The sequence below is a fragment of the Saccostrea echinata genome, unplaced genomic scaffold (assembly GCF_033153115.1).
Source record: "Saccostrea echinata isolate AGI-Se365-2 ecotype Australia unplaced genomic scaffold, CSIRO_AGI_Sech_v1 ptg000041l, whole genome shotgun sequence".
Lineage (NCBI taxonomy): Eukaryota > Metazoa > Mollusca > Bivalvia > Ostreida > Ostreidae > Saccostrea > Saccostrea echinata.
Genome location: NW_026889790.1, coordinates 2,105,416 through 2,133,219, shown reverse-complemented (window position 1 = coordinate 2,133,219; position 27,804 = coordinate 2,105,416). Strand labels below are relative to the sequence as shown.

General features: G+C 34.3%; 2 protein-coding genes across 2 annotated transcripts; one reads left to right on the top strand and one right to left on the bottom strand.

Moving 5' to 3' along the window:
* Nucleotide 1: 1 nt before the first annotated feature.
* LOC133200918 (tax1-binding protein 3 homolog) lies at nt 2-6,336 on the top strand. Its single transcript, XM_061336733.1, has 4 exons — nt 2-172; nt 2,009-2,161; nt 4,130-4,207; nt 4,420-6,336. The coding sequence occupies exons 1-4, from the start codon at nt 131-133 to the stop codon at nt 4,612-4,614; spliced, it is 468 nt and encodes a 155-aa protein (XP_061192717.1). The 5' UTR covers nt 2-130; the 3' UTR covers nt 4,615-6,336.
* Nucleotides 6,337-7,747: 1,411 nt separating this feature from the next.
* LOC133200728 (zinc finger protein GLIS3-like) lies at nt 7,748-25,733 on the bottom strand. Its single transcript, XM_061336507.1, has 10 exons — nt 25,577-25,733; nt 23,633-23,907; nt 20,372-21,762; nt 17,937-18,098; nt 17,068-17,178; nt 14,636-14,783; nt 12,121-12,238; nt 10,565-10,722; nt 10,275-10,340; nt 7,748-10,105 (listed from the first exon to the last, which is right to left on the bottom strand). The coding sequence occupies exons 2-10, from the start codon at nt 23,901-23,903 to the stop codon at nt 9,963-9,965; spliced, it is 2,568 nt and encodes an 855-aa protein (XP_061192491.1). The 5' UTR covers nt 23,904-23,907; nt 25,577-25,733; the 3' UTR covers nt 7,748-9,962.
* Nucleotides 25,734-27,804: the final 2,071 nt, after the last annotated feature.

The window sequence follows — 27,804 nt, the reverse complement described above, 5'->3', positions numbered from 1 at the left end:
TTTCTCTCAAAGCTGTGTTTCCGGAAGTAATTAAAATCCGCATCAACTCTCAGATCTTGACAGAAAAGTGCCTTTTTCTGTTTTCATAGATTTTTCTTTTGAAGAGGAAATCTTTTGAAGTTTGTTCAGCATGACAGGTCACACGGCTGGCGACCCATTAGAGTGTTATAGTGTGAGTCAGATTGTTTGGGAAGCTTTGAGTTTTTCTCTTTATAAGAAGAATAGTCTCATAGTCTCATTGTCAGTATTCTGAAGTGAACGAAATTGAAAGCTCAGATCAACCATGATAAACGTCCATTTTTTTCTGTTCTCCAAACATTGCACAAAATATGTTGAGGTCTTTTGAAATAATTGTTTTATAATTAGGAGAATATGCTTTTAATATTAATGTCTTGACTGGAATAATTTGATAATCAGGTCTAGCACAATCTCTTGATTAAGCTATATAGGTTATAATATGTTGACCGCAAGAGACATTTGGAACGTCTAGACTGTGACGTCACATGAAGTCCTGTGTTAGCTGCATTTACATATATGAAGATTGAAAAGTGTAAAGATTTTAACAAAAACGTTTAGTCTACTATCTGTATGCAAAATCCATTAAAATAAGGTGAGTTTATTTTTTTTGGTGAATTTTTAGTTGATGTTACTGTGCGAACGAGGTTAGCAATGAGAACAACAAGCGATGCATTGTGGGTCCAGAATTACTGCGGAAAAAATTCTATTGAATGAATGTGCAGTAATCCGAATTTTCTCTTCGCCCAGGTGTTGTCGTTAGAGCTCGCAGTGATGAGTGGCACTTTACACCGCTCGCTGTGCTTTCTATTAGTCAGAAAACTTTTATAATAAAATTTTCACAATAACTTGATTAAGAATTTTATATAAAGTTACTATTTTCACAAGTGTGTCTTTTATATGTCAGATCCAGCGCAATATATACACATAAATATCAGTATCTCGAACATGGGATATCTCGAAAACCCCGCTTATGTCAAAGTCGATTGTAGGTCTTGGCTGTATTCTCTGTATATATGATTAAAAAAACTCCCTATATCTCAAACACAGTTATCTTGAATACCCCGCTTATGTCGAAGTACATGTATATTCAAGGTTCCAAGTCCAAATTTTATTTTGCTTATCTCAAAGGAAAGTGAATTTTCTGGTCTACTGAATCCACCTGGTGTCCTGACTTCACACATTCTTGCCAGTGGCTATAACCCCTTGCCATTTCCCTTTACTGTAATTGAAACCCCATTTTTATGTAAATTCTGAGTCTTCTAGCCTGTGTTTTACTACATCTTACAGCGTCTTTTTTCAAAACTATTTTAAAGACAAATAAGAATATTTGTAATGCTATTAAACTTTTCTGAAACTTTGACAACTCCCCATACCTTGAACTCAGTATTCAGAACTTCTTGGATAGCTCTTGGACAATTCCAACAAATCTGGAAAAAACCCAAGTCATTTTAGTGGCAAAAAATTTGGATTCATAAAGTATATGTAGCAAATTTGCAATATACATGTTTTATTTCAAGTATGACACCAAAAATGCAAGGGAAACATTTACAAAACATACCTTGGGTAACTTAAGTTTCATGATGAATTTCATATATAAATACAAAAAATAAAGTCAGTTCAATGTTTAAATTCTGAGATCTTCAAAAATTCATTATAAAAAAATGCACATTTTGTTATTTCTAACCTCTACTTGACACAAAATCAGTTCAGTATATCTGTAAATTCATTATATCAGACTTTGTTATAACCTTAAAATTTTAAAAAGAAATATATGTTTAAAAAAACTTCGCTACAGCCATGAATATGCTATATCCTTTTCTTAGTAAAAAGTTTTACTGTAGCTAATTCATTGACAAGCTTTTCCAAGTGATTGTGCCATTACCTGAAAATTACTCGAGCAGGTTCTACAAAAGATACATGTTTACTATAGTAGTTTTTGAAGTATAACTTTAATTTAAATAAAATATGGAGATTTCTCTGGATATTTTAGATCCCACTTGTTCTCGAGAAAGAGCCTGAAGTTGATGGAATGGGTAACCCAGTTTTTGGACCAGATGGCAAACAAAAATACAAGTGTGGATTTCGCATTGGAGGGGGTATTGATCAGGACAATGAAAAGAGTCCCCAGGGATATCCAGACAAGGTATTGATTATGTCACCTTCATAGAACAAGAAGGGCCTTACCTATTCACTAATATTTTTTGACATAATATATACCTTTTATTTGCTTTTCATTATCAATTTTTCCAGCCCCCTTTTGAAAAACAGTGAAATGTGCCATATAAATTGTATTTGAATGTTGTGTCTTTGAAGATTATGAAGATAATAATTCTAAAATGCCTGTTGATATTTCTGATAAGTTTATGAATATTCTATTTATTCCTTAAATTTTTAGCTCGAGTGAGCTTTTCTGATCACAATTTGTCTGTTGTCCGTCTGTTTGTCCATCCATCTGTAAACTTTTAACATTTTCATCTTCTTCTCAACATGAAGAACTACTGGGCCAATTACAACCAAACTTACCACAAAATATCCTTTCAAATGAAGGGCCACACCCTCTTTTAAGGAGAAATGATTAAGAAGTAGTGAAAATTTAATGGTATCTTTCTAAAATCTTCTAAGAACCTTTGGTCCAGAAAAGATGAAGCTTATATGAAAACTTCATTCAAAATGTAGATTTAAGTTCAAAGCATGACCCTCACACAGTGGGTGATCAAAGTCTTATATAGGAATATATAGCAAAAATCTGTAAAAATCTTTTCAAGAACAGCAAAGCCATGATTATTTATATTCATACAGAAGCATCATCAGGTAGTGTAGATTCAAGTTTTCTCAAATCATGTCCACTTGGGGTAGGGTGGGGCACATTGGTGATCAAAGTTTTACATAGGAAGATAGAAAGATCTTTAAAAAATCTTCTTCTTAAGAACAGCAAAGCATTTACATGGAAGCTTTGTTGGGTATGCAGATTAAATTTTTTTTCAAATTATGACCCCTGGGGGTTGGGGCACAATGTATGAGTTTTACATTGGAATATGTAGGAAAAATCTTTCTTTTCTTTTTTTTTAAGAGCAGCAAGGAATGATCACTTACATATTTATGTGGAAGCATCCTCAGGTAGTGTAGATTCTAATTTGAACAAATGATGACCACTGGGGGTTGGGTGGGATCACAATAGGCTATCAAAATTTTACATAGGAATCTGGGGGGGGGGGGGGGGGGAGGTAGTTTGGAATCACTTACATATTTAAACTTTTCAAGATTTCTGCTTTTTTCTAGCTGAAGCACTCAGGTGAGCAATGTGGCCTTTGGGTCTCTTGTTTATTAATCAATCTGATTAAAATCAGATCCATGTTGCTCCTTTTTAATGAAATGTCACTTACGCTTTCGAAAGCGACATATTGTTAAAAAGGTTCAATGAGGATCTGATTTTAATCAGGTTGGTTTATTGATAATATTGGAATGACATTTCTTCCTATGTATTTTTAACTTAATTCAAATATGAGCCTTTCAAGTGAGTTCTTCAGATCAAAATTTTTTTTGGAATGTGTCTGCATCTTAAAGTTACTTCAAGTCAGAATGGGCCCACAGTATGGGTTCAAAATTTTATATGAAAATTTGCTGAAAAATTCTTAAAAGTTTCCTCTACAGAAAAGGAATGATCCTTTTATTAATTTCAATCAATTAAGTGTGCAAACATCAATCAATTTAATGTGAAAGCATCAATGAATTTAGTATGCAAGCATCAATGAATTTAGAGTGCAAGCATCTATATTTATTGCAGATTCAAGTTTCTTTAAATCTCTTATTTAAGAGTGGGGTTGCAACAGGGTTTGAGTTTTAAATAGAGATAAAATTTATGTAAGAATTTTTGTCCATCTATGAGACTGAATTAGTATATGCATGCACTGCCCTTAGTGCAGATTTAAGTTTTTCCTTTGTTAGACTTAGTTTTCGATCCCAAGATTGGGTCTTATTGTATATGTTCAATTGGCATAGACAGAGCAGTTTGACCCAGGTGAGCATGGTGGCCCATGGGTGTTGTATAGTGTATATTCAGAAATAATGTTAATATGTGCAGTGTTATTGGTTTTTCTTTGACATTTTGAAGGGTGTTTATGTAACTTACATACATGAAGGTGGTCCTGCAGAGAGGTGTGGTCTACACATTCATGATAAAATTCTACAGGTAAAAATACATCTCAATTCTTAAGGTAACATCTTTACATAATATTTACATAGAAAAAAAACATAAGAAGAAGTTTTTAAAAGAATAAAAAAAAAAAAAAAAAAAAAAAAAAAATTAAAATTTATATATTTACACACATTTTACTACTAGCATCTAGATTTTGTTAACAGAAGTAAACTTGTGTATTTATTAAACTTTATCTTTTGGTCTAGGTTAATGGACATGATTTTACTGTAGTTACTCACAGAAAGGCAGTGGAATACATTCAACGAAAACCAATTTTAAACATCTTAGTCTACCGTAAAGGAGTACCTGCTATAGCTAAAGGGGAACCCCAGCCACAGTTTCAGTCATACAGTCAGGACAATTACTCTATGCAATATCAGCCCAACACGAGACTGTCATAGCTGAATTAAGTCACAATAAACTGTCAAAACAACTGCCGACATCTTGTCATCAGTAGCAGTGTTAAATCAGTGTTTAAAGTTGTGTACACTTCAGCAGATTTAGGGCTGTTAGGATTTAGAGAAGCGGGAGATTTATATTTAGTTTTACAGTTTAATATGGAGTGCTATACTTATAGGCAGAGATTTTAGAGATACATATCATTGTAGTACCATGTAGCTTGTATATCTACCTTGGTAAGAATTTATTAAATTTTTAGAAAATTTTATTTTGATTTATTCATGCATCCATTGTTGCAATATGGTTGCCAATTTTACAATATCTGTGTGTTGTGATTTCAATAGTTTTTTTTTTTGTTGGGGGGAGGGGGAATATATTGTTCAATTTTACCTAAGGTTTCAGAGATTTTTTTTTCATATTAATACATGTAGATGAAATGGGAATACATGTGCTAGCATTTTGAATATATGTTAAAACCATATATGCTATTGTAAATGGATCTGCCCTTACTTGGTACATACTGTGGTTTCATCGTTTTTCCTCAAATACCAATTTTAGTTGTTTTCATTGTTGAGACTAGACCATGAAATTAAGGTGATCAGTGAACTACAAATTTTTAGGATGTGATCACTGTCCACTAACATGTGTCTGAACAAAATTTTTTTTTTGTCAAAACCATAAAAATTTGATCCATTAGAACATCAATGAAATCACACTGCATTTGTGAGAATTATATCATTGAATTTTTAAGTTTATTGTTGTGACGATTTTGTGTTTTTATGTATAAGACACATTTTGTGTCACTTTGTATTGTTGTAAACTGTAAATTGCAGACATTTGCTTTTTTCACAAACTAGAGTGAATATTTTTTTGCATAATTTAAAAAATCATTCTCAGACAGTTAAAAATTTTGATTTAATTCTGTCCTTAAGTTTTTTTAAGTAAATTAAGAACATGAACAAAGGTGAAACTTGATAAAAAGGAAACCAAGCAATTAATCTACATGTAGTTCAGTCATGGAATGAAATTTTTCACAGTTTACAGAAAACATGGAAGTCCTAAGATATTTTCAATATTTCTACAATTCAAATTGGCTGTGATGAATACAACATATACAATGTAAAATGGTGTCCCTGTCCTGCTAAAGGTGAAGGTGTATAATGTTAAAGCCTCTGAAATTAGCGATGTCACATGTAAGTCATATACAAATCATCCATTTTATACAAATCTGCTTAGATCATATGTTTTGCTCAATTGTATTTTTCAGTACAGCAAGTCTTCTATGTGGAAATGAACTTGTACAGCAAGTCTTTTATGTGGACAAGAACCTAGTAGAACTGACATCAGAGTCAAATATACATGTAGATAAGGTGGTCAAGTTTTGGAAAGGAAAAATGTTCACAGTTTAAAATTTGTTTAAAAGGTTGCATTTTGCATTGTTGTTAAATGACTAAATGTTTGAATGAATATTTTCCAAGAAAATAAAATAGAACTTCTCTCATCTACAACAAAGAAAATTTGATCTTTTCCCATTTTGGACAACATTTTAATAGAAGAAAGGGGGTATCTCTGATACAATTAAGAATCCACGAGGGCTTCTATGATGGTGTGTAACTTTGTAAATTTGATAAACTATAAAGGAAACCCCTAAGAGTGGTTTTAAGTTTAAATATGAATATTCTGCGTTGCTCATTTTTATCAAAGCTAAATAATTAGAATTCCTATCCTGTGTTATTGTTTATGGTCAGTTATTATTTAATCTTTTATCTCAGTTCCTAGTACATTGTATGTAGTAAATTATAGAATTGTAGACTGGATACTTGTCAACTCTTCACCAGAAGTAAGCCGAGTTTGATGTTATTCTTGAGCTCTTGCAAAGAAGTTGAACATTTCATTTGTTTTAATTATTGCTCGTGTTTTTATCATGCATAAATAACATTTTAATGCATTGGTCATTGGCAGGGTAAATTTGTCATTTAGTTACCAGGTATGAGTGAAACTAGACAAACAGCTTTGCTTCTCCAAGCATAAGACATACCGATTCTGCATCATTATGAGACATAAAATAGCAGTGTTTGCAAAGTTCAAATTCTACATTGACTTATTTACATGTTTTTGATTAAACATGGTATCCACTTTGCAGAATCTATGTATATCAATATTTACTTCATGTCCCGCATACTTTCTTGAAATATTGATGAACTTTGGCTGATTCCAAGAAGAATGAGATGAGATGGGATTTTTTCTTTCTTGTTGAGATGGGAGTTATGCATCTCGTACATTACCAAAGTGTTGAGATGGCAGTTTTTTTATTTTGTATAATACCAAAGTGTTTGGCACTTGTAGACATAAATCTTGTTTAAACAATGGTTATAAAATTAGCTCAACTTAACTACCAGTACTGGTATGTTTAAGTGAGGACTATCTCCAGTTGGATGCATCACTTTATTTCATCATTTCAAGTACCAGTATATAAATATTTGTGGAAATTGTAGCATGAACAGGACCTCTGCAAGTTTGGATAATATATGCTGTATTGCTAATATCACTCACTCCCTTGCCTTGGGGGGGGGGGGGGGGGGCACTCTGGAGGACGATAATGTGATCGTGTGTGATGCATGACTTCCTACTAGCATGGGCTAGTGGGTTTAGCTTGTTAGTTAGTGGGTAGAGCACTTGACAGTTGGCATGCCAGAGTTTCAGAGTTCAGTGGAGGCACAAACCTGTCTCTGTTACATTGCCCTATAGGAGGGAAAAAGTGGCAGTAAGCTGTTGTACACCAGATGCATCAGTCATGCAAGTTTGGTCAATGCATGGCCTAAGGTTACTAGAAATATTTCTGACCCAAATAATCTAAAATACAACTCCTTTCAAAAGGAATTTAGTGGTCAATAGTTTCACAACAAAGCAGTCAATGTCAGTTTACAGAAGATGCTTCCCCATTCTCCCTAGCACCATTTCAATCATGCATGCTCTTTTTCTGCTAGATATACACTACTGTAGTAAGCAAAGTCTTTGAAGACAATGAATTGAATTGGTTGTTCTCTGTCTCTGGTTTCTAAATTCAGGTGTCATTAACATTTTTAAGTGAATAAAGCTCGACTTCTGTCACTGAATAAACAACATAACAGAGGATACAATTTCCAGGACCATTTAATGAACAACAAATAACAGAATATAAGCTGACATCCAAATAAGGCACTTTAAACAAGAAACAGTCTTCATATGCATGCTAAAATCTTTTGATTTAATTTACAAAAGTGTTTTGGCTTGGTGGGGCCAGGCAGGATGATTCCTGCATGCACACAGACCCCAATCCTAAAACTGCAATGTGCAAGGTGCTTGTCTAAATGATCCGGCCTCATTGAAAAGCTTTTGCCCTCCAACATTTCAAACTCTCTTCACCCTCTCTATCAATTCTTGCTGTTTTGAAAAATTTATTTGTATTTCTCCTTTGACTTAGGAAGTTCCAGACTTCCCATAACAAGTCTGATGTTACCTTTCGAAAAGCAAGAAGAGAGGAGGGACATTTTATCGTAAACACTACGATTATCTGTATACAAGTAGTCTCCCTTTGATGGTAAAATAAACAACAAATAGTACTTGTAAAATCTTCAAAGCTTATCAATAAAAGCATTCAAAAGAAAAGGCAAATTATACAGGTAAATAAACCAACATTAAAAAAAAACACACACACATTAACAAGTCTGTCTTATTAACATCAAATACTTGAAACTGCGTCCCAGAAATTGTGTGGAATGTTTTTAAGTAGCCACTAAACATTTTACTCCTGTTTAATTTTCTTCAACCACACCAGGTGGTTTATAACACGCTCTAAATGATTGCTTATGTCAAAAAATAAAGATTTCCTTTTTTTAAGAACAAAATCAGAGTGGTCATATTACTTACTACAAAGTAAATAATTATACATATAACTACAAGCTTAATACATCAGAGCAGCACGCGTGCATCATAGTTATATACCGCAGGGTATATACGTCGCCAGGAAGAATGGTCGTGCTCCAAAGGTGACTGGCCAATATATGATCTAGTTACCTAGCAACACAAATTATATCACATGATAAAATATTCACAAACAAAATGAAAAAAAAAAAATCAAAACGCGTAGTTTAATTTTGATAGTTTTGGTTACATTTGCAATTACCAAATAACCAAACAAAAAAAAAAACCATTTGATGTATAAATAGCTCTTATGTCTTCATTCTGTCAATATATGTATAAATTACAGTTCCCAAAATCAAGGCTTTGGCAAGGGGATTACAACTAAAGCATAACTATGATTACACATGTATGCTATTTACATGGACAACATGAAAAATGTTGGCCATTTTGATCTGGACGGATTGGCAACAGGCCAAAACAATGGATGGTGAATTATAAAGTATGGGGTGAATCTTTGGCAGGGGACACAACTGGATGTTGACAAGATGATCACAGCTATAAAATGATGATAACAAAATAAATACTTCATATACGATAAATAAGATAGGGGCACTGGGGCAGCCGACTATGTGATACTCAATCTAAATAAATACCACATTTGATTGGCACATATTATGTTAATACAAACAAATGAAAAGTGTTATGTGATATTAATAGAAACCAGAGAAAAGTGATCGAAAGGAAGAAATGAGGACTATACAGGTAAAAGGGCTATACAGTGTGTGGCAAATGGACGGAGTGCTGAAAATACATCTCTAATATATGGACTCCGATTATGTGAAAAAAAGTAGATATTAACTTTTGACCACACCTGTACCATAACAAATACAGTTGTTTTTATCTAATACTGTGTAAAATGGAATCAGTATTAGGTGTGAAGGGAGATAATACTGATCAGAGGACGGATCACAGGGAAAAAAACAAAAAATTCCAGGCTACAGGACGGACTAAAATTAGTAAACTTTTAAAAAAGAAAAAAATAACTTTTGTAAAAAAAATCTAACTTCTGAAATTTTATATAAAATGTTAAGTACTGCCTAGGAGTGTGTTGCAAAAACAGGTGGATGTTGAACAATGATTATGTACATACAGTGGTAAAAATCACAGGACATGATGAAGTGATTTACAAGTGTGACAAGTACAAAACATACAGCACTTCTGTTAAACCAGGGATGGTAGCACTTAACAGTATGAGTTATTGCCACAATACATAAGTTGCTAAAAACTACGCTTTGTGTAGTGTTAAAAATGTCAATCCTTGTGTAGTCTAAGATGATTGGAGGGCACCTGTTACATTATACACACAGAAAAAACTGTCACTATTTTGCTGGATTGCGTAACAGACAGTAAAACTATATCACAGATGACAAATTTCCATTATGCGTCACTAGGTAGTGCCATCTGCGTATATGGCAGACAGGCGACTGTTGCAGCGATCGATGGCGGTGTGCTGGAGGTACTGCTGTGTCTGCTGTTCCTCGGCACCACACTGGAGGGACATGTTAAACTCATCAGGAAGACCCTCAATTCCTAAAACATACAACATTAGCATCAAATAACTTGCAACATACAGCATCTGATTCAAATTCTCATCTTGCTTTGATTTGCTTATTTCTTACTTCTAAATTTGCAAATATGAAGATTTAAAATTCAGTTTTAAAAAAATTATATTGACATAAAATAGAAATGTCAGTTTTACCTCCTGTGAGTCTGTGCATATTGTCATAATTTGCTGGATCGTACATATTGTTACGATACTGTCCATCTGTAATAAATATGTAAAGAATACATATGTAAGCCTTCATGATTTGAACGATCCCTTTCTCATGAAAATAATTAGTGATTAACAAATCATTTTATCTGTGTCAGCATTTTTACATAGTTTTTGTCCAAAGAAGCCTTTACTGCAATAGACATTTTTGATCATCCATTTTTTTCCTAGAGCATTGCCAAATTTTCTTTCTTTTTAAATAGTTAATTATTTCTGACCTTGTTCCTGAATATACTGCTGGTATGCATTGGGGTACATCTGTTGATGCATTTGGGCCCTCATAACCGGAGGCATTCCCGTCCGCATGGGGATGAAGTGACGACGTGAGGTATTGTAGGTCTGGGTAGAGGGAGGTGCTGGTGAAAACGTGCCAAATCTGCAAATTGACAAATATTGCAAAATAGTGATGTTATTCTCTCTTCTTTTAAAAGAAAGAATTTTAAGAGTATGATGAATGTCTACCACTTTAGTGTACCACTCTTCTTAGCAAGTTTAATATGTGCTTATCTTCATCGTTTGTTTTCAGTGAATTACACATAGTTTTTTTTTTTAAAAGAAATCTAATGGATTATGTAAATAATAGAAAACAGTTGTGACATCACCCAAGTACATTAAATAATACTACGTTTAGAAATGACAGTAAAGATACTGATCACAGCTAGAACACCATGAAAGTACAGAATCTAACAGAGGACAGCTTGATCACCATGGGAATGGAAAAATCAGAGGACACGTAGACCAAAATGAAGAGGATAGAACAGTCAGAGGATGTTTAAACATTACCTTAACTGGGCAGAATTAGTCAGAGAACAAGAACACAGTGAAGATGGCAGAACAGTCTCAGGACAACTTGAACATTATTGGCAGAACCAGTCAGAGAACAAAAACACAGTGAAGATGGCAGAACCAATCAAAGAACAGCTTGAATGTCATTTTGGAGGCTGAACTAGTCAGAGAACATTGTGAAGAGGGCAGAACAGTCAGAAGACAGAATATCATGAAGGAGCAGAACTAGACTAGAAACTAATAGCATAAAAAGGCAATTTTTTCCCAATTCCTCATTTCAGGCCCAGAAGAGCTTTTAAGAACAGTTGTGGGGGATGATTTCTAGTAGAAGTAGTACAAGAATATGTTAGGAACTCATTGGTAAGATGACAGTTTAAAGCTACATATTCATGTACATACTATAATCTTTGAATGGTAAACAATTGCTTGTGTGAGCAATAAATATTATTTTTTTTTAAAGAGACAGAACTGTTGTTCTCCGGTTGTCCATTCCAATTTCTTCAAACCAGTGAGCTTCAATTCTGTAGCTAGAAAATATCTAGAAACAAAGAACCAGATAGAATACAGAAAAAGCACCATGGTGAGGGCAGAACCAGATGAGGTCAGTGAGATCACCATGGTTAGGGCAAAACCAGAAATGGACAGTGAGAGCACAATGGTTAGGGCAGAACCAAATGAGTACAGCAAGCCACCATGGCGAGGACAGAACCAGATGAGGAACAAGAGAGCACCATTGTAAGGGCAGAACAAGATGAGGGAACAGAGCACCATGGTGAGGGCAGAACCAGATGAGGAACAAGAGAGCACCATCGTAAGGGCAGAACCAGATTAGGGGACAGAGCACCATGGTGAGGGCAGAACCAGATGAGGACCGAGAGAGTACCATGGTGAGGGCAGAACCAGATGAGGACCGAGAGAGTACCATGGTGAGGGCAGAACCAGATGAGGACAATGATCTGATGACTGGTTAATGTTGGGGATTGGTTACCTTTCTTCCTCCACAGCGCTGAGTCCACCAGATGTATTCAGTGGGCTGTTCTGCTGCTGCATTACTGGTCCCGGCGACTGATTGGCTGAGGTATTTCCGCTGTTGTAGTTCACTCCCACTGAAAAATCAACCACACAAACTTGAACTCAAAGACAAATCAAAAAAGGATGTTTACTTAAGTTGCAAAGAACAATTAGTGTACAGATTGTAAAATTAGATTTAAATAACTTATCTTTCCGAGAAAAAGAAAGGACTATTTTATAAAAATTTAATTATCATCTGAGAAAAGATACCTCAGAATGCATAAAGAAATCAAATTTTTAAACTTACATAAACTTAAATAAACTAGTAAATGTGGCTAGTATTTCCATTTAATCCTTAATAATCTATAACTTTTCTCAATTTCTTTCCTATTTCTTAAACATACAAGCACCAAGAATACTTCCATATTTGTTTCTTGGAAAAATCTGAAAATTTTAGCTAAATTTAATGGACAATCTCGTTCAAGATGTAGATCTGGGGACAGTGCACCCAGGTAAGAGGGGTTAGTACAGCAGACAGGTAACTGTTAATAATACCTGTCATCACCTGTCGAGTTTGTCAGTAGAATATCTCTTTACACGGGATGTAAAAAATCCTAAAACCAGGACCTGTTTTTAAAATCCCTTAACATTCTATGTAAATCAAAGTGAGATTATAAATTTAAAACATATGTAAGTCTACGTCAGACTTTAAACCATCTACAGGTAAAAATAGTACCAATATCTGTGTATCAATAAATATTGTATACCTTGGGGTTTATAAGTATTCTTTGGAATGTGACAACAAAGCAGTAATCTAATATACAGACATTCCAAAAGGCTTGTATTGATAAGACTTTCTGACTAAAGTCTCTGAATTCAAAGTCCATTTGAACTTGACCAAATCACCACTGGATAAAGAAAAAAAAATCATTAATGCCAGGGCTAGCAAAGCCATTTTGCTTTCACTTTATAGTCCCAGTCTGGAAATGTATCTTTCGTCAAAGAAAAATCTTTTCTAGACCAAATAATGTTTTGAAAACAGAAAAAGAAATCAGAACGGAATAAAAATACGCCATAACGGATAAATATTGATGTGTGTGATTATCGGGTAGCTGATTATCTGATCGTTGTTGATCGTATTTTTATGGCATTTAAATGATCAGTATTAGATTAATGGTGCTTTATTGGAGATCTTTATCAGGGGAGTGGTTGGATCAGCCCGAGGGTAACACAATGAAAGAAGGGCGAGTCTGGGCATGCCCAGTACAAGGCCCTTTAACAAACAAGTTGTTTACTGTGTATTGGGTATTTCGCTTCAGTGACATTTAACTGCCTGAACCAATTTATTGTTTAATTTATGATTGACGTCACTTGGTGATTCAGGTAGATTTCATGCGCTACACTTAAAAAATAAAGTTTTCCTTTGTCACTCAATATATCAATACCACGAGTCTAGTTTCTGGTAAATAAAGGAGGTTTGACAAGAAAAAGAAAGAGGAAAAAAAAAACATCTTGATAGCAATATTATTCTACAAAACTTCTACTTGGCTGTGTTCAATTTAAAACATATTATTTTGATGTGATCTGTAAACATCTAGAAACTGATATATTTTAAAAATATATGGCGTTTATTCAGGCAGTAACTACAAAATAGTTAACTTTCATCCACAAAATGTGAATCTTTTCACCTATGATTTGAACTAATTTCTCTTACCTGTGGTGTGCCCTAATTATACATTAAATCCCTCTTCTTAATAATATTTACTTAAACCCAGCTATTTTATTCAGTGCTGACATCAAACAAATGTTAATCTCCAAAGTAAATTACAATATACCAGTAAACTCAGGACTAGCTGAAAAATGGGTGATGATGACACATTCATAAAAAGAGGGGGTTGCCCCCCCCCCCCTCTTAAAAAAAAATTATTACCAAAATTTTAAATTATTTTAAAGTGCATATTTTTTTTATGCATGTTGAGAAAACTTAAAACTAGCAACATAAATAATTACATTTATTAAGACAAGTACAGTATTCAGACTTATAAATACCTATTTCATAACATTTATAGAACAGAAACTGAACATAGGATAGTCACAGTCAAGCAAAATTATTGAATGTGAAGTACACTATCAGAGATTTAGTTCCACCCATATAGGGAATCATAAAGCAACCTATATTAAACTGAAAAGATCTGTACTCAAGCCCTGGTGACCCCTCCCCTCAACCTCCTACATGTTTTGGGTTATCACTCCTAACACAGTAAAGGTCTGTGGTGGGCTCTCCCCTTCTCTAACCTTTTTTTGGTTTACTTTTTGTCTCTGAACAGTAAAGGTCTGTGATGAGCTCCTTCACCCCCTCCCCCTGTAATTATGTTTTAGGTTACTTTTTGTCTCTTACCACAGTAAAGGTCTGTGGTGGGCTCCCCTCTTCTCTAATTTTGGGTTACTTTGTATCCCCCCTCTCTAATTTTGGGTTACTTTTTATTTCTTACCTGAGTAGAGGTCCGTTGTTGGCCCTGTCACCAGGCCCCGCATGTCCACAGTCTCCGGGGGAGGCTGCTGCATCTGTTCGAGCTGCATCTGTTGGACCTGGAGACAGTCATTTAACATCACTCCTCCCAAGTCATTCTCCTTCTTCAACTGTTAAACAATTACAACACTAGTGTACAAACTCACAGCAAAAAAATCACAGTAAGTATTCTTGTTTTTTCACCTTATTGTTTAAATTATTTTCTACATACATGTATCTGTAAAATATGTAATGTTTGAAGTTCTCTGCAAGTCTAGGAAATGCTAGCCTTATTATAATCATTGCAAATATTCTAAAACATGGATCAGTACCAAATATTTATCTGTCTATACACAATCTACATAAAATACTGTATAGGGTTATTTAAGCCCTATCACACTTGCAAATGATTCTGTTTTATTTTTAAACTCAATCAGATAAAGATGTGCTAAAGAGATAATTCTGTCTTCAATGAATTTGCCCCATTTAAATTTGCCTACTTGTGTTAAGAGCAAAAGGGGCAAAAAGACAATTGGGGCAAAATTTCCTCTGATAACAGTAACTAGTAAAGTAACCACCTGTTTTTGTTTTGTATTTTTGCTTGTTGTTTCATAAAGGATTACTTCTTCATTAGGTAATCTTGTATCTATGTTATTATGTGGGTGCTAAATACACATACAAGGAACATAAATAGGACTATTTAGGCCACATACACTTTTAAACATGACTGTAGATAAACTTTGTTTTGCTGGTGAAAACTCAATGTTTGAAATTGGCAAAAAAAATTGGTGATAAGTCAACCCTCTTGTTGACTTAACACTTGAGATAAGCATGATTTTGCATTTTTGTGCAATGGTTTGATAATCTAACCCATTAATAACCCAGCCACAGGTAAAGCAAAACCAAAAAAATTCCCCTTTAGTAAACCTTTTTTTCATAATTTTGCACATGTTTAATAGAGAATTGAGGTCAAAATAAGACAATTTTGGTAAGCAAATATAAGGTGACCTTGAGGCTTGGAGTTGTAAACTGTGGCCTAGTTGCTAACAGGAACCTTAAAGAGTTAACAAGTTTGCTTCTGCTCCCTATTGTCCAATGCACCCGCTCACACCTCAATTACGGGCAATATTCTAGTGTATTGGTATTTAAAATATCTTTTGTTGAGGAGAACACAGTAAATATACAGCTGGCTTTGGTTGTGAAATCTACAATGTAAACAGTGAAGGCTCGCCTCCGATACTCAATTCAATCTTATTTGGCTGTCCCGCACTCCGTCACTGATAGGAAATAAAAACCAATCACAAGCATTTCATCTTGTGCCTAAGTCAATAATGTCAAACTATATTTATACAAAACAGTCATGTGTACTGACATTCCTAACCATGGTTGTTCAATGTCAAATACAAGGTACGACTTAATCCCGAATCCTGCTGAGCTAATACAGGAAATAGATAAAAAAGGAAAGACATTGTCAAAATCTGCACCTCATCACAAGCACATACATAAAGGTGGCCTGTAGAGCATAAAGCTCACCTGGGAAACTATTAACATCAAAAACACACAGGTCAAAGTTGTTGAATTCTCTTACATTAATTTATCTAATCTAGAAAACGTAAATTATTCATATTTACCATCTAATAAACTAACACAATTGATGAAAGTGTTAATTACTGGAAACAAAGTCAAAAAAAAGGAAAAAAAGAGGAAAATCTGAATTTACAAACCATGCAAGATAATTGTATGTATCAAATACACCATATGAAAAACAAGAGGCCCTCTAAGCTTTACCCTGGGGCCTGAACCAATATGAATCAACTTACACAATTTTGCTGAATAAATAGGCTTATTTGCAAACAATTTTTCTGCCATATGTCCACAAGAAAGAGGAAGATTTTCACAGTTTTACTGTTTTTTCAATGCATGGCCACCAAAGCCTTAACCTGGGGTCAGACTCCTGGACCCCAGAAACATGAATTTCATTGCTTAGCTAACAAGTTATCTGCTCATTATGATTATGTAAACAATATTGCATACAGGAAAATTTTTGCCCCCGCTTTGTTATCACCCTCATTGCTAGTGGGCACATTTCAAATGGGGCGAATTTTTTGCAAGTATCAAAGGGCAAAAATAACCCTGTATACAGTATTCCCTGCTTAATGTCCAGGTAAAGAGGAAGACTTCCAAAGATGTATGCCCTTTTTTCCCCTTCATGAAAACCTCTCAGTGTAAAAATACTGTGCATATATCCAGCACATTTTCTCAGTAACAAGAGACAGTAAAGTTACATCCTGTTTCACACAATTTTACAAATTTTATAGCATCTCTATCTGAATAAGCAAGTAAACTGTAACTCTAGTTTCCTCTGTGATGTTTAACAATGCTGAAATGAAGTGAAATGTGAGTAAATGACCTCACCTTCTTTTTAACTGACCCATCCTTTTGATTGTGATTTTTGACATGCTTGCGTAGTGAGCTCGGATCCGTATACCTCTTGGTACATCCAGCAACTTGACAAGCATATGGTTTCTACAATTACAGAAAAAGCATCAAAATGTCTACCAACGAAAATGCCAGTGATATATTGTGTTAGCATCTCCTGATTCTTAGTTTGTGCTGTTCTGATGTTTTCTCTTTCTTTTAATTTAACAAGGGGTTAATATTGCAATTTAATACTGTTGAACTTCAATACCATGAACATTGATATCTTAAATACAAAGGACATGTTGAAGTGAATTGGAAATGACAACCAAATTCTTGGATATGCTTGAAGTGGAGAGTGCATATATGCTCGCTGTAAATAGGTTTTACAATGGATGGTCTGAATTTTCTGTCCCAGAGAGCTACAGTTCTGCAGCTAATCACAAGTAGGATTTTAGTTGCAATACACACCTCTGTTTTAGCCCTGCTTGTCTAGTTGAAGACATTTTGAAAGATTTTTCCTATTTATTACCACTCAAAAACTGATATGTCTGAATATTTACTACTATGGAATCCTTGCATGTTAGACATACAGAAGTTTTGGTCTGCAGAATTTAAAAGTTTTATGAACGCCAATGAAAGCATCTGAAGTCTTTACTGTGGCTCCATTCAATCCTCTTTGCCATAATTGAGAAAATTCCTGTTTCCCTTAATTGATATAATTCTTAGTGTTAGAGATGGGCTATAGGTTGACTGCATGATTCTCTATTTCAAGGTATTAAACCACTGTACTATTTACCTCAACCTTCAAACCTTGGCTGTTCTAGAAGCAGGTAAAAATATCTTGTATTTTGAGCACTACTCACCGTGTCGAGATGCGTGCGTTGATGTTTGGCTCGATCTGATGAGTTTGAGAATGCCTTGGCACAGCCAGCATGCTGACAAATGTAAGGTCTTTCTCCAGTGTGAGATCGAAGGTGTATTTTGAGGTTCTCCAGTCGTGAGAATGCCTTCGTACAGCCCTCAAACTAAAAACATAAATCGTATTAGACTAAGAATCCTCACACAATACTTCTGGGTGATTTCTTGTTAACCACATTTAAAATTGTTTTCCATTTGGGATGCAGGCAAAATACAATTAAAAACTGATATGCAACAAACTTTAAAGTTTTACTCCTAGCTTGTAAAATATATTGCAAAGTCTGACTTATGTGTAACTGGACCCTGCTTTACATGGAAAAATGTGGGTCTTGATTTCGTAAAGTCCTGTACCTGAGTTTAGACCCTATTTCCGTACCCATGTCTACAAACCTCTTTATATCTGATAATGTGTAGGACAATTAATCAAGGTCTGTGTACTTTTATAATAAAAGTGTGCTTGCCAGCACAGTTGGCTGTGAGGAACCATTGTTTAGTTAAAGTTCAAGCCCCTGATTTAAGACAGTAGCATTGTTTTGGATTAATCTGATTCGCTGCTACATTCATGGTCAGATGATTCTTATTGTATAGGTGTCAAATTCCTCCTCATTATCTTCATTAATTGGCATCTAATTAAAGTGATAACAAATTATTTTTCTATGTATTTAAAAGTTGGACATGTTCCTTAGTTCTTGGTCATCATGCAACATGGGCAATCTTTACAAAATTTGAATTTAATTCAAGCCCCATAAAAAAAATTCCTACTGTTCATAAAATATCTTGTTAATATCTTTGTCTAGGATTACTTTTGAAATTGCAAATCATTCCAAGACATGATATGAGGAAAAGATGAGTTATTATTACATGTCCTTGTTTTGTTTTTTTTTAAGTCTGCTTAATAGTTTAATACCCCCCCCCCCCCCCCCCAAAAAAAAAAAAATCATAAAAAATTAAAAGAAGTATGTTCATAATAAATATTTTATTCTTTTTTCAAACAATAAATTAATATTAAAAATTTCTAATAATTAAGTCATGTATTTATTTTTGGATCTCTACTGCTATTTCCTTTTTGGAAAGGTCATGTCCATGTCTTGGATTAAGACCTGCCATAGACCTATTCCTTGTTATGTAGACTGACTTTGATATTGTGTGACTTATCCTTGGCATCAGACTTGGATAAACACATCCAGTATTGACAGAAAGAGTGCCGATATTGATTGTACCTCTATGCACACTGGTCTGACAGAACAGGAATGCAATCTGCCAAATAAAGGCTGCATTGATCCGAGCTAGATTACCTTAATTCTGGCCACTATCACCCCACACAATCAAACCTTCTCACCAGAAACCTACGACTCTTCCTTTTTCTCCTTCTATCCTTCTTTCTTTCTGACTACAAATAGCTTTTCTAAGTTTTCTTTTTAAGGGCATAATTAACCTGCTTATTTTTCTCTCCCAAGGACTTGCATACTTGGCAGTTCCGAAATCGAAACTGAATTATTTTCAATGTATTATTTACCAGTTGTAGTACACAATGTTACGTTTATGTCATCATTTCCCTAACCCCTAGTTTGTGTTCAGTGCAGAACATCTTTTTTCTGACATTTCCCAACCTTGACATTGCATGCTGTCAAAATGTGTATTTGGTGTATGAGTCAGACAGTGTTGTAGCTTTTGTTATATTTGTGAGATTTAAGTTACATATTAATTACCAGGATTACTGGTCTGATTAAAATCGGACACATTTTCAGTGATCAGAACAATGTATAAAATCAGTGACAGTTTTTTCATGTCACCTTCCAACAGAGCAGAACTGAATAGAAGAAAACAGACAATAACGGAATAATGCAGGATTTCGTCTGGAGTGAGCCGCTTCAGCTTTCTACTGAAGACAATGGTATCTAGTTACAGGACACCAGTGCTAATTCCAAAACACAATAAAATCCCAAACAATGGAAACTGTCAAATCAGAATTCATTTCACCTTTTTAAATATATTCAAAATTCAATAATAAAATCTCCAGTTTATCTTGACTGATGTTCGTTCTCCGATTACTCCTGCAATTTCCAATTTCAAACACATACACCTATTCACTCGATATTAAATATAGATAGAATTTAGAAATGCAAACACCAAGATATATATTGTTACCTAAAGCACTGCATGCCCTTATGCATAATTCTGTTCTTTTATTTTAAAACAACAAAACATGCATTTATCCTCCCAAAAGTTAATTTAAAACATGATTTGCATTTATATGAAGATTTAAAAAAAGATTTAAATGACATTCCCACTATCAAACTTTATGAATAATAGAACTAAATTCTTGACTTCCTCAATTACTCCAAACATGTCATCATTTAATAGAAAAAAAGTAACTTACCGTGCATTTATTGGGTTTCTCCCCTGAGTGCACTCTCATATGGATAAGGAGTTTATATCTGGCATTGAAGGGTTTATATCTACGTTGACATCCAGACCAGAAACACGTAAAATCCTCGCCCTTCCGTTGGTCAATGTGGGCTTTTTCCAAGTGTCGCACTAACTCATCCTGTTCTTTGAACATCTGATTACAGTCTATCCACTTGCATATATTTTGTTTTTCTCCATTTTCATCCACCTCTCCATCTTCGGGTGGAGGCATGCTGTTACCAAGGTAACTGTTCTCACTCATTAATGAGTTATTGTTCACCATGTTAGCAGCATTTGTATTGTGCTGGGCCAGGGGCTGAGGGGGTACGGACATGCACGATGGAGGGGGCATGCTGGGAGCTGGGGGTGGAGGCATCATGCTAATAGGTGTTGGTTGTTGGCCGACAGCCTGATTGTATGTGGGTGGGGGGTAGTGGGTGGAGGTGGTGGATCGTGCCCCACTGTGGTACATCTGCATGTCCTGCATGGCACGCTGTTCCAGGAATGGTATCTCACTCTGCTGTACAACCACCTGGTTACTGACAATATCCGGAAATATGTCAGAAAGATTCTCATGGAGTCCAACTTCTGTTTCCCTCTTAAAGCCAGAGGCTGTGCTCATTGGCGTATGATTCATGCGGTTCTTGGAGGAGCCAGAACTGGAAAAGGGACTTCCTGTGCTGCACCTCTGTGTCCGGTGTGCTATAAGATGACCAAAGTGTCCATGTTGTAGGCCTGGCTGGGGGGACACACTGGTGGAGGAGCTCCTTGATCCATTGATGTAGGCCACCAAAGATGTGGGGGAGGTCCTGATCAGAGAGTACAGGTCCATGCCATCAGACCCGATGGGTGAGATAGAGAGGGCTCGTTTAGTTCCATGCATTCTGTGAGCAGAGTGTCGTGGGCTTGTGTACTGTGATCCAGAGGGAGAAGTCATCTCCATGTTTTGGAATGGAGACAGAGACACGGTGGCTGCGCTGTTCATACCCTGGGATAGGGAATTTCTGTCAGCTTCACTCCCATGGACAGATCCTTGTACAGAGGTCTGAATGTGGCCCAGTGGTTTGTATGGGTTCCATTCCTGCTTAGTGACAGGAAGTGGTTCCAGAAAAACATGTTTGTCATTATTTGTTCCACTGTGATATGGTGCAGTGCCAGGCTCCACTTTGGGGGTCATGTCCCCGTTTCTAGGAGTGATAATGTCAGACACCTCACTAGGGGTGGGGGTGGCATTCTCTAATCCTCTATTAGGAACATGAAGATTTGAATTCTGCTGCTGCATGCAAGCAACATTGTGGCCCATGTTGCTCTTGTCTTTGCGTTGATTGATGCCAAAGCACATGGGTCCCATTCCATTGAGATCTATGAAGTAAAATGTAAAAGTATAAATATTTTGCCATATTAAAAACTTCATAGAATTACATGTATCAGCTAACATTGAATACAGGGTATTTCTGTCCAGTGTTAATAGTTTTATATCATACTGCCCCATTTTAAATTTGCTTAGAAACAGTGTTTTAAAGCTTAGACACAGTGTGTTAATGAGATACATATGTAACTGCTGTATTTGAATTTGTCCCATTTTAAACTCGTCCATTTGATGGCGAAAAATAAAACTGAAGCAAAAATTTCCCCTTATACAGTAGCATGTGACAAATGTTTGAGACCCAATTCAAAGTACCTAAATTTTTGCCATCAATATAGCAAATCACATTTAATTTCAACCAAGGAATCTGTCAAATGTTTGAACTTGCACACAGAGTGATTTACACTATATTGTTATCTACAAAGCTTGGTATCTTCATTTTTAAATTCAATTTTTTGCTACAAATCAAAATGACACAAAACTTTATTTTCTTATAAAAAATGTGCTTGTATTTTAAGCATCTATTGTTTGCTTAGGGTTTGCTAAATCTGTTTTTTTGAAAAGTCAATTAAAAAATAATAAAACTGCAAATAAGAAGTCATTAAATAACTACTCTAGAGTTGATTTTAAATAATACACTTGTGTATCTGCTCTTAATGATAAACAAAATATCAGGAAAATTATCATTTTCTCTTTTTGTGTGAAGATATTAAATTGAACACTCGCAAGAGAAAAGATAAAACACAAATAAATTTCACTCATGTACTTTATATCAAAATGAATAGAAATTTCAAGTTGGTCGCTTTTTCATAGAAGAAATCATCAAACATATTCACTTTACTAAATCAGTTTAATACCAGAAATATGGCCATTTTCAATTCCAATAAGAGCCAATATTTATGGAGTATACAAAATTTAAATGAAAAAGTAACTTAGTTTCTAATTTATTCCAATGAGTTTTTACGTCTGTGAGGAACATTACATGGATATCAAAGGGAAATTTAAAAATCTGCCCATTTAAGGAGGAGCCGTGCTTCCTAAAAACTCTCATCTTTATGACGGTGGATAAACCAGGACAGAAACTTTAATAGCTCTTGTAGCTGAAATGAGTAAAGCCACTACAAAGACCAGGACTCTGGGAGAAATGCCAACTTTCTTAGCTGTTCCAAGGTCTGATATGGCGAATTCCCTACGAGTGAAGACGTCATACGCCTGTAATATACACATACCCAGCACATCCTGTTCATAGTTAATGTTTAGAAAAATATATCGAAGAACATAAAGCCCCAATTCAACCAGCACCAAGACTTAAAAAAAAAAATGAGTTGGCTTTTCTCAATCTGTATTGGCCCAGTTTGCGGACAGAATTTGTGTGAAAAGGAAACATGTTTTCTAAATTATCTATACAGCGTTGACATTGTTGGTGTGAAATTAAATTAAAGTTTTTTTTTTATGAATTGAAATGACTTAAAGGGTTGGACATAAAGAGTACCTTATCTAATAATGATTTATTGAACTTGTTTTTTTTTTTTTTGGTTCGCTATCTACCCATATATAATGGAAGAAAATAACATCTATATGGTACTTCTGTGAGCAATATATGGGCCTTGAAATAAATGGTTATTTGCATTTTGAAACTTTGGGCTCTGTCATTTCAGATAAGAACATAAATATATAGCTTATGGATATCCAATACTGAATTCTTTTCCTCATACAAAGTTCTTTACAGATTTTCTTCTTGCTCATGTTAAACACCTTCAGATACTGAAGAATGGATTTTCCAAATCTTAAAACTATCTCATTATAATTAACCACTGTCTGGATTGATACGGTCGTTTTCAATTACAATTAAATTCAACAACTCACCAGTTTTATTTCCATAGCGATAGTAGCCGACTTGATTTGGGTGCGGGATGCGTGGAGTAGTTTGAGCACATGGTTTGCCTTGCTGTACAATGCGTGGGGTATTCGATAATGCTGGGAGCTGGACTTTGTCAGTTTTACTGGGGATGGGTGTGTTTCCATTTGACCGGGGTACAGGGGTGTCGGCCTGTATCCTCAGGGTGGGGATGGCACCTGTACCCTGCTGCATCTGTCGTCCATTCTTTCCTCCAATGTTTGATTTTAGCCCGTTCATTGTTCTATAAATGACAAGCAACAATTATATATTTGCCAGTTTTAATGTTTTAGAGTTTATAATATTAACTGATTTAAGTTTGCCTGTTTAATATTTAAGTGAACATGAATCAACACTTTGTCCTATGGCGTGACTCAGGGTTTCAATGAGGGGGAGTCACACCTCCCACAAAAAACAGGTGCTTGTCCCTCTATAATTAAACAGGACCTGTGGATGATTTTAATCTTCAAAGAAAACACTACAGAAAATGTGTAGTGTTGACTGATTCATTCATGGAATAAGTATATTAAATAACAATTCAATAATAGTTTACATGTTGTATGAAGAATAGGTGTTCTAGAGCATTTGGATTGCAATAAAACCAAATGATAGATAAAAATAAAACAAACTCTACAAATTATTAAAATAAATTTAAAAAAAAAATAAAGGAAGTTCATACATATTTTGACAGAAATATCCAGCTAAAACACTAATTATCTGGTTTCCATAAAAAACAGGTGACTGTATGATAGTATATAATTCCTTATTACAGTATCAATCAAAAAACTAAAAATTTCTGCAATTCATGCATTGTAGTAATCAAAAAATCCAATTAAAAATATAAGTTGGTCTCTTCCCTGGAGTAAAATAATGAAAGAACACATGTATGATTCTTTAATTTGGAATTACAGGGCTCTCTTCAACCCTTTTGTTAGTAAAGAATTTAGCAAGAATTATTAATTTATTTGTCTAAAAACATTAGCTTTAATCAAATAATATTTTTTATACTTTAATCTATTGACTATTAATTTTTTATACCTTAATCTATTGACTATTAATTTTAGAATTTTCATTTTAATCCCAAGTTTTAAGTTAAAAATAAATATATATCTGGATCTACATATTAAATATTGGGGTGTTCTCATAAAAATTGGGAGAAAGACATGGTTATCAACTGATACTGCATTTGAATATCAAACATCATTATTCATTCTGTAATTTGCAAGTTATTTTTTTTTTTAATTTCTTTTTTCCTCTTTTAATTTTTTTTTTCAATGCATCCTGTGATTTTAATACATTTCAATTTCATGTTCTTATTAATATAAAATGTCTAATGCTATTTTGTGCATGGATATTGACTCTCAGTTTTTCGTATTTATCCGACTTCAACTTCAGAATATTGCAATACTCGTTAAAAATTATCATACCTAATAGTGAACATAATTGCAAAATTTACATAATAAAATACTTTTCCATTCAACATGTTCAATATTATTTATTCAACACAGCGGAAAATATATTCTTAATAAATTACTTTCAATCTTGTTGAACAGAGTGAAAGAAAAACTATTGTTTTTGGAAACAAAGTGTGTATTGCCACAGGAAGCTCTGTGTCGCCGATCCTGGGGTACCGTTAACTCCGCCCCCATCTTACGTCACACGTCATCACAACACAAATAATAAATGATAAAAATTTAATATTTTATGCTGAAAAATGAAATTTAATTTTTTTAAAAAAATATTTGAAAAGAAAACTGCTATATTCTTAAGCCATGACATCAAAACAATACTCATCGATTTTCTGCAATACACAACTATGTCACTCAGGTACCCGTCAGTCACCTGGGCCGCGCTTCAAACCTAATTTGATCAAAATTCTAGCTTAATTTTTAGTATTTGTCACTAACACTTACCTAGTTTAGTTAATGTATACAAGTTATCCACATTTCTGTCTTAATCATAGTAAAATTCACGTTAAAAACGGGGAAAATAATCCACAGGACGAAAGTTGTCAAGTTTTAGGGTACGGTGTATGAAAATGGCGGATCCGCAGTCTCTAGATCCCCATGCAGGTAACAATTCACTTCCCTTGAACAATTTTAAATGTCAAACTTTTATAATTCGGTGAACGAAGTCCACATAAATGTTTCTTTGTCGAGTTAAATAAAGAGAAGTTCCGAGTGCTTATACTGCATATCATAAATCTATTTGCAAGAATTATAAAACTCGGTATCAGATTTAATTTAGCGAGGACCAATTAATGTTTCATATTTATTTGATTAAAATTTAAAATCATTCACGAGAAATCATTTTAATTAAGAAGATATAATAAGAATGTAGGAATTGATACAAGTTTTTAAAATGCTAAAGTGTTGGAAAACAAATTGACGATAAATGGAAAGTGAACGTGTAAGTTTTTAAGTCTCAAAACTTTTTTTTTTAAAAATACTCATTCGGGGGATAAACGTCCAATTTGGTTTCATAAGCACAGAAACGGAGCAAAAAGAGAAAGTTGAGATTTTAAAGGTGTGTTTTCAGTGTTAAGAGAAACAAAACACTTACATTTTTAAATAAAAGAGCATTAATGTCAAAAACGCTAAATTACGAGCTATATCTAATTACATATATGATATCACATGAATTTATTTATAAAATCGAGTAAACATTGGTAAAATGATATAAAATAATAATACTGTTTGCTACAATACTATAGTACATCGAGAATCCTTTGTGACAATGGTGTATCTGGACAACAAATTTAACAAGACGTTAAAATGTATTTGAAGAACATATGAATACACCCCCCCCCCTTTTAAATTTATACCTAAGCGGGACAACCCTTGATAGCTTTCGTTAATTTTCTTCCCCTCTCTGATTATTAAAGACCAAAAAAAAAAAAAAAAAAAAAAAAAAAAAAAAAAAAAAAAAAAAAAAAGAATTTAGATCAAGTTAATTGAAGTGGTAGGCACCGATTCTTCTTCTCAAAAATCTTGTTTTATACTCTAATGTAAATTGGTTGTAGTGAATTTGAATCTAGTACCAATGATTCAACCAGATCTTGTTCTCTTAAGGAAAGATACTGTATATATACTTCTAAGTTCCTCATCACAAGTAGTTGCGGTCATCGTACCTTATGACGCTATTCAAGGACACGAGTCCAAGGCCGTCGGAACGGAAAGTGCGATCGCACCACCTTTCGAGAAAAAAGAACACTCGAAAATAAAAATCCAAATAAAATAAATATTTTGAAAGCAAATAAATTCTGCATGTTTAAAGTAATGTTGCTATATTTTGCTTCATTTTGTTTATTTTAGATTAAAAAAAATACCCAAGACGCACCAGAACCCATGAAATGGTCCCCATTTTAGAAATTAAAAAATGACTCAAATACTGAGATTCCCTCTCCGCGCCCCCGTTTTCGGAAACCTGGCGACATATCTGAACGCATAAAATGTTAATTTCTAAATATTTTGATGAACAATTTCTTTGGCTTTTATTGTTAAAAAATAAAACATTTTTGGGGACAAGAATCCACCTTCCACTTTATATCCCGTCGCTGTTCGACTTTTCCGACATAATTATAACTATGTATTACATTGAAAAACCTATTAAAAAAAATTGGAACTTCATGAATATCACATTGCACTAACATAAGACATACTATAGAACCTGGCATGTTTTAAACGGGGGGGGGGGGGGGTTATTGGGAGCAATTCTTTTTGTCCTGAACCTGTTGTTTTTTATTCACACTTCATACAACTTTCTTGCAGAAGTATGAAATTTGAAATGAGGAAGTTGATTATTACATGTAATTCACTCCATACTTGAAATTGGAATACAGAAATATTGTGTCAAGCATAAAAAAATCAAGTTGTTTGAGATATGATAACCTGATTTTCATATAATTTTCAGAATCTTTCTTTAGATACAGTAACCTCATACACTGTAATATTTTAATGACTTAAGACTTATAACCATGGAAGTTCCTCAACATAGACTGTGTAATCTTTAATGCCATCATAAGCAAGTTAGCAACATTTTTAAAAAGGGGGGGGGGCAACCTTCCCAAAACATCTGAGAAGCAAAAAAAAATAAATTAACTGTCCAAACTCAAAAATCCTATTGGGGGGAGGGGGGAGGG

Bases quoted from the DNA above. Each gene is read 5' to 3' on its own strand.
- LOC133200918 (XM_061336733.1), top strand. From the start codon at position 131: ATGACAGGTCACACGGCTGGCGACCCATTAGAGTGTTATAGT. The intron at 2,162-4,129 runs GTATTGATTATG...GACATTTTGAAG, and splicing joins CCCAGGGATATCCAGACAAG to GGTGTTTATGTAACTTACAT. The intron at 4,208-4,419 runs GTAAAAATACAT...CTTTTGGTCTAG, and splicing joins TTCATGATAAAATTCTACAG to GTTAATGGACATGATTTTAC.
- LOC133200728 (XM_061336507.1), bottom strand. From the start codon at position 23,903: ATGAACGGGCTAAAATCAAACATTGGAGGAAAGAATGGACGACAGATG. The intron at 17,179-17,936 runs GTGAGTAGTGCT...CTGTAATTGTAG, and splicing joins AACGCACGCATCTCGACACG to AAACCATATGCTTGTCAAGT. The intron at 10,341-10,564 runs GTCAGAAATAAT...TATTTATTACAG, and splicing joins GCAGTATATTCAGGAACAAG to ATGGACAGTATCGTAACAAT.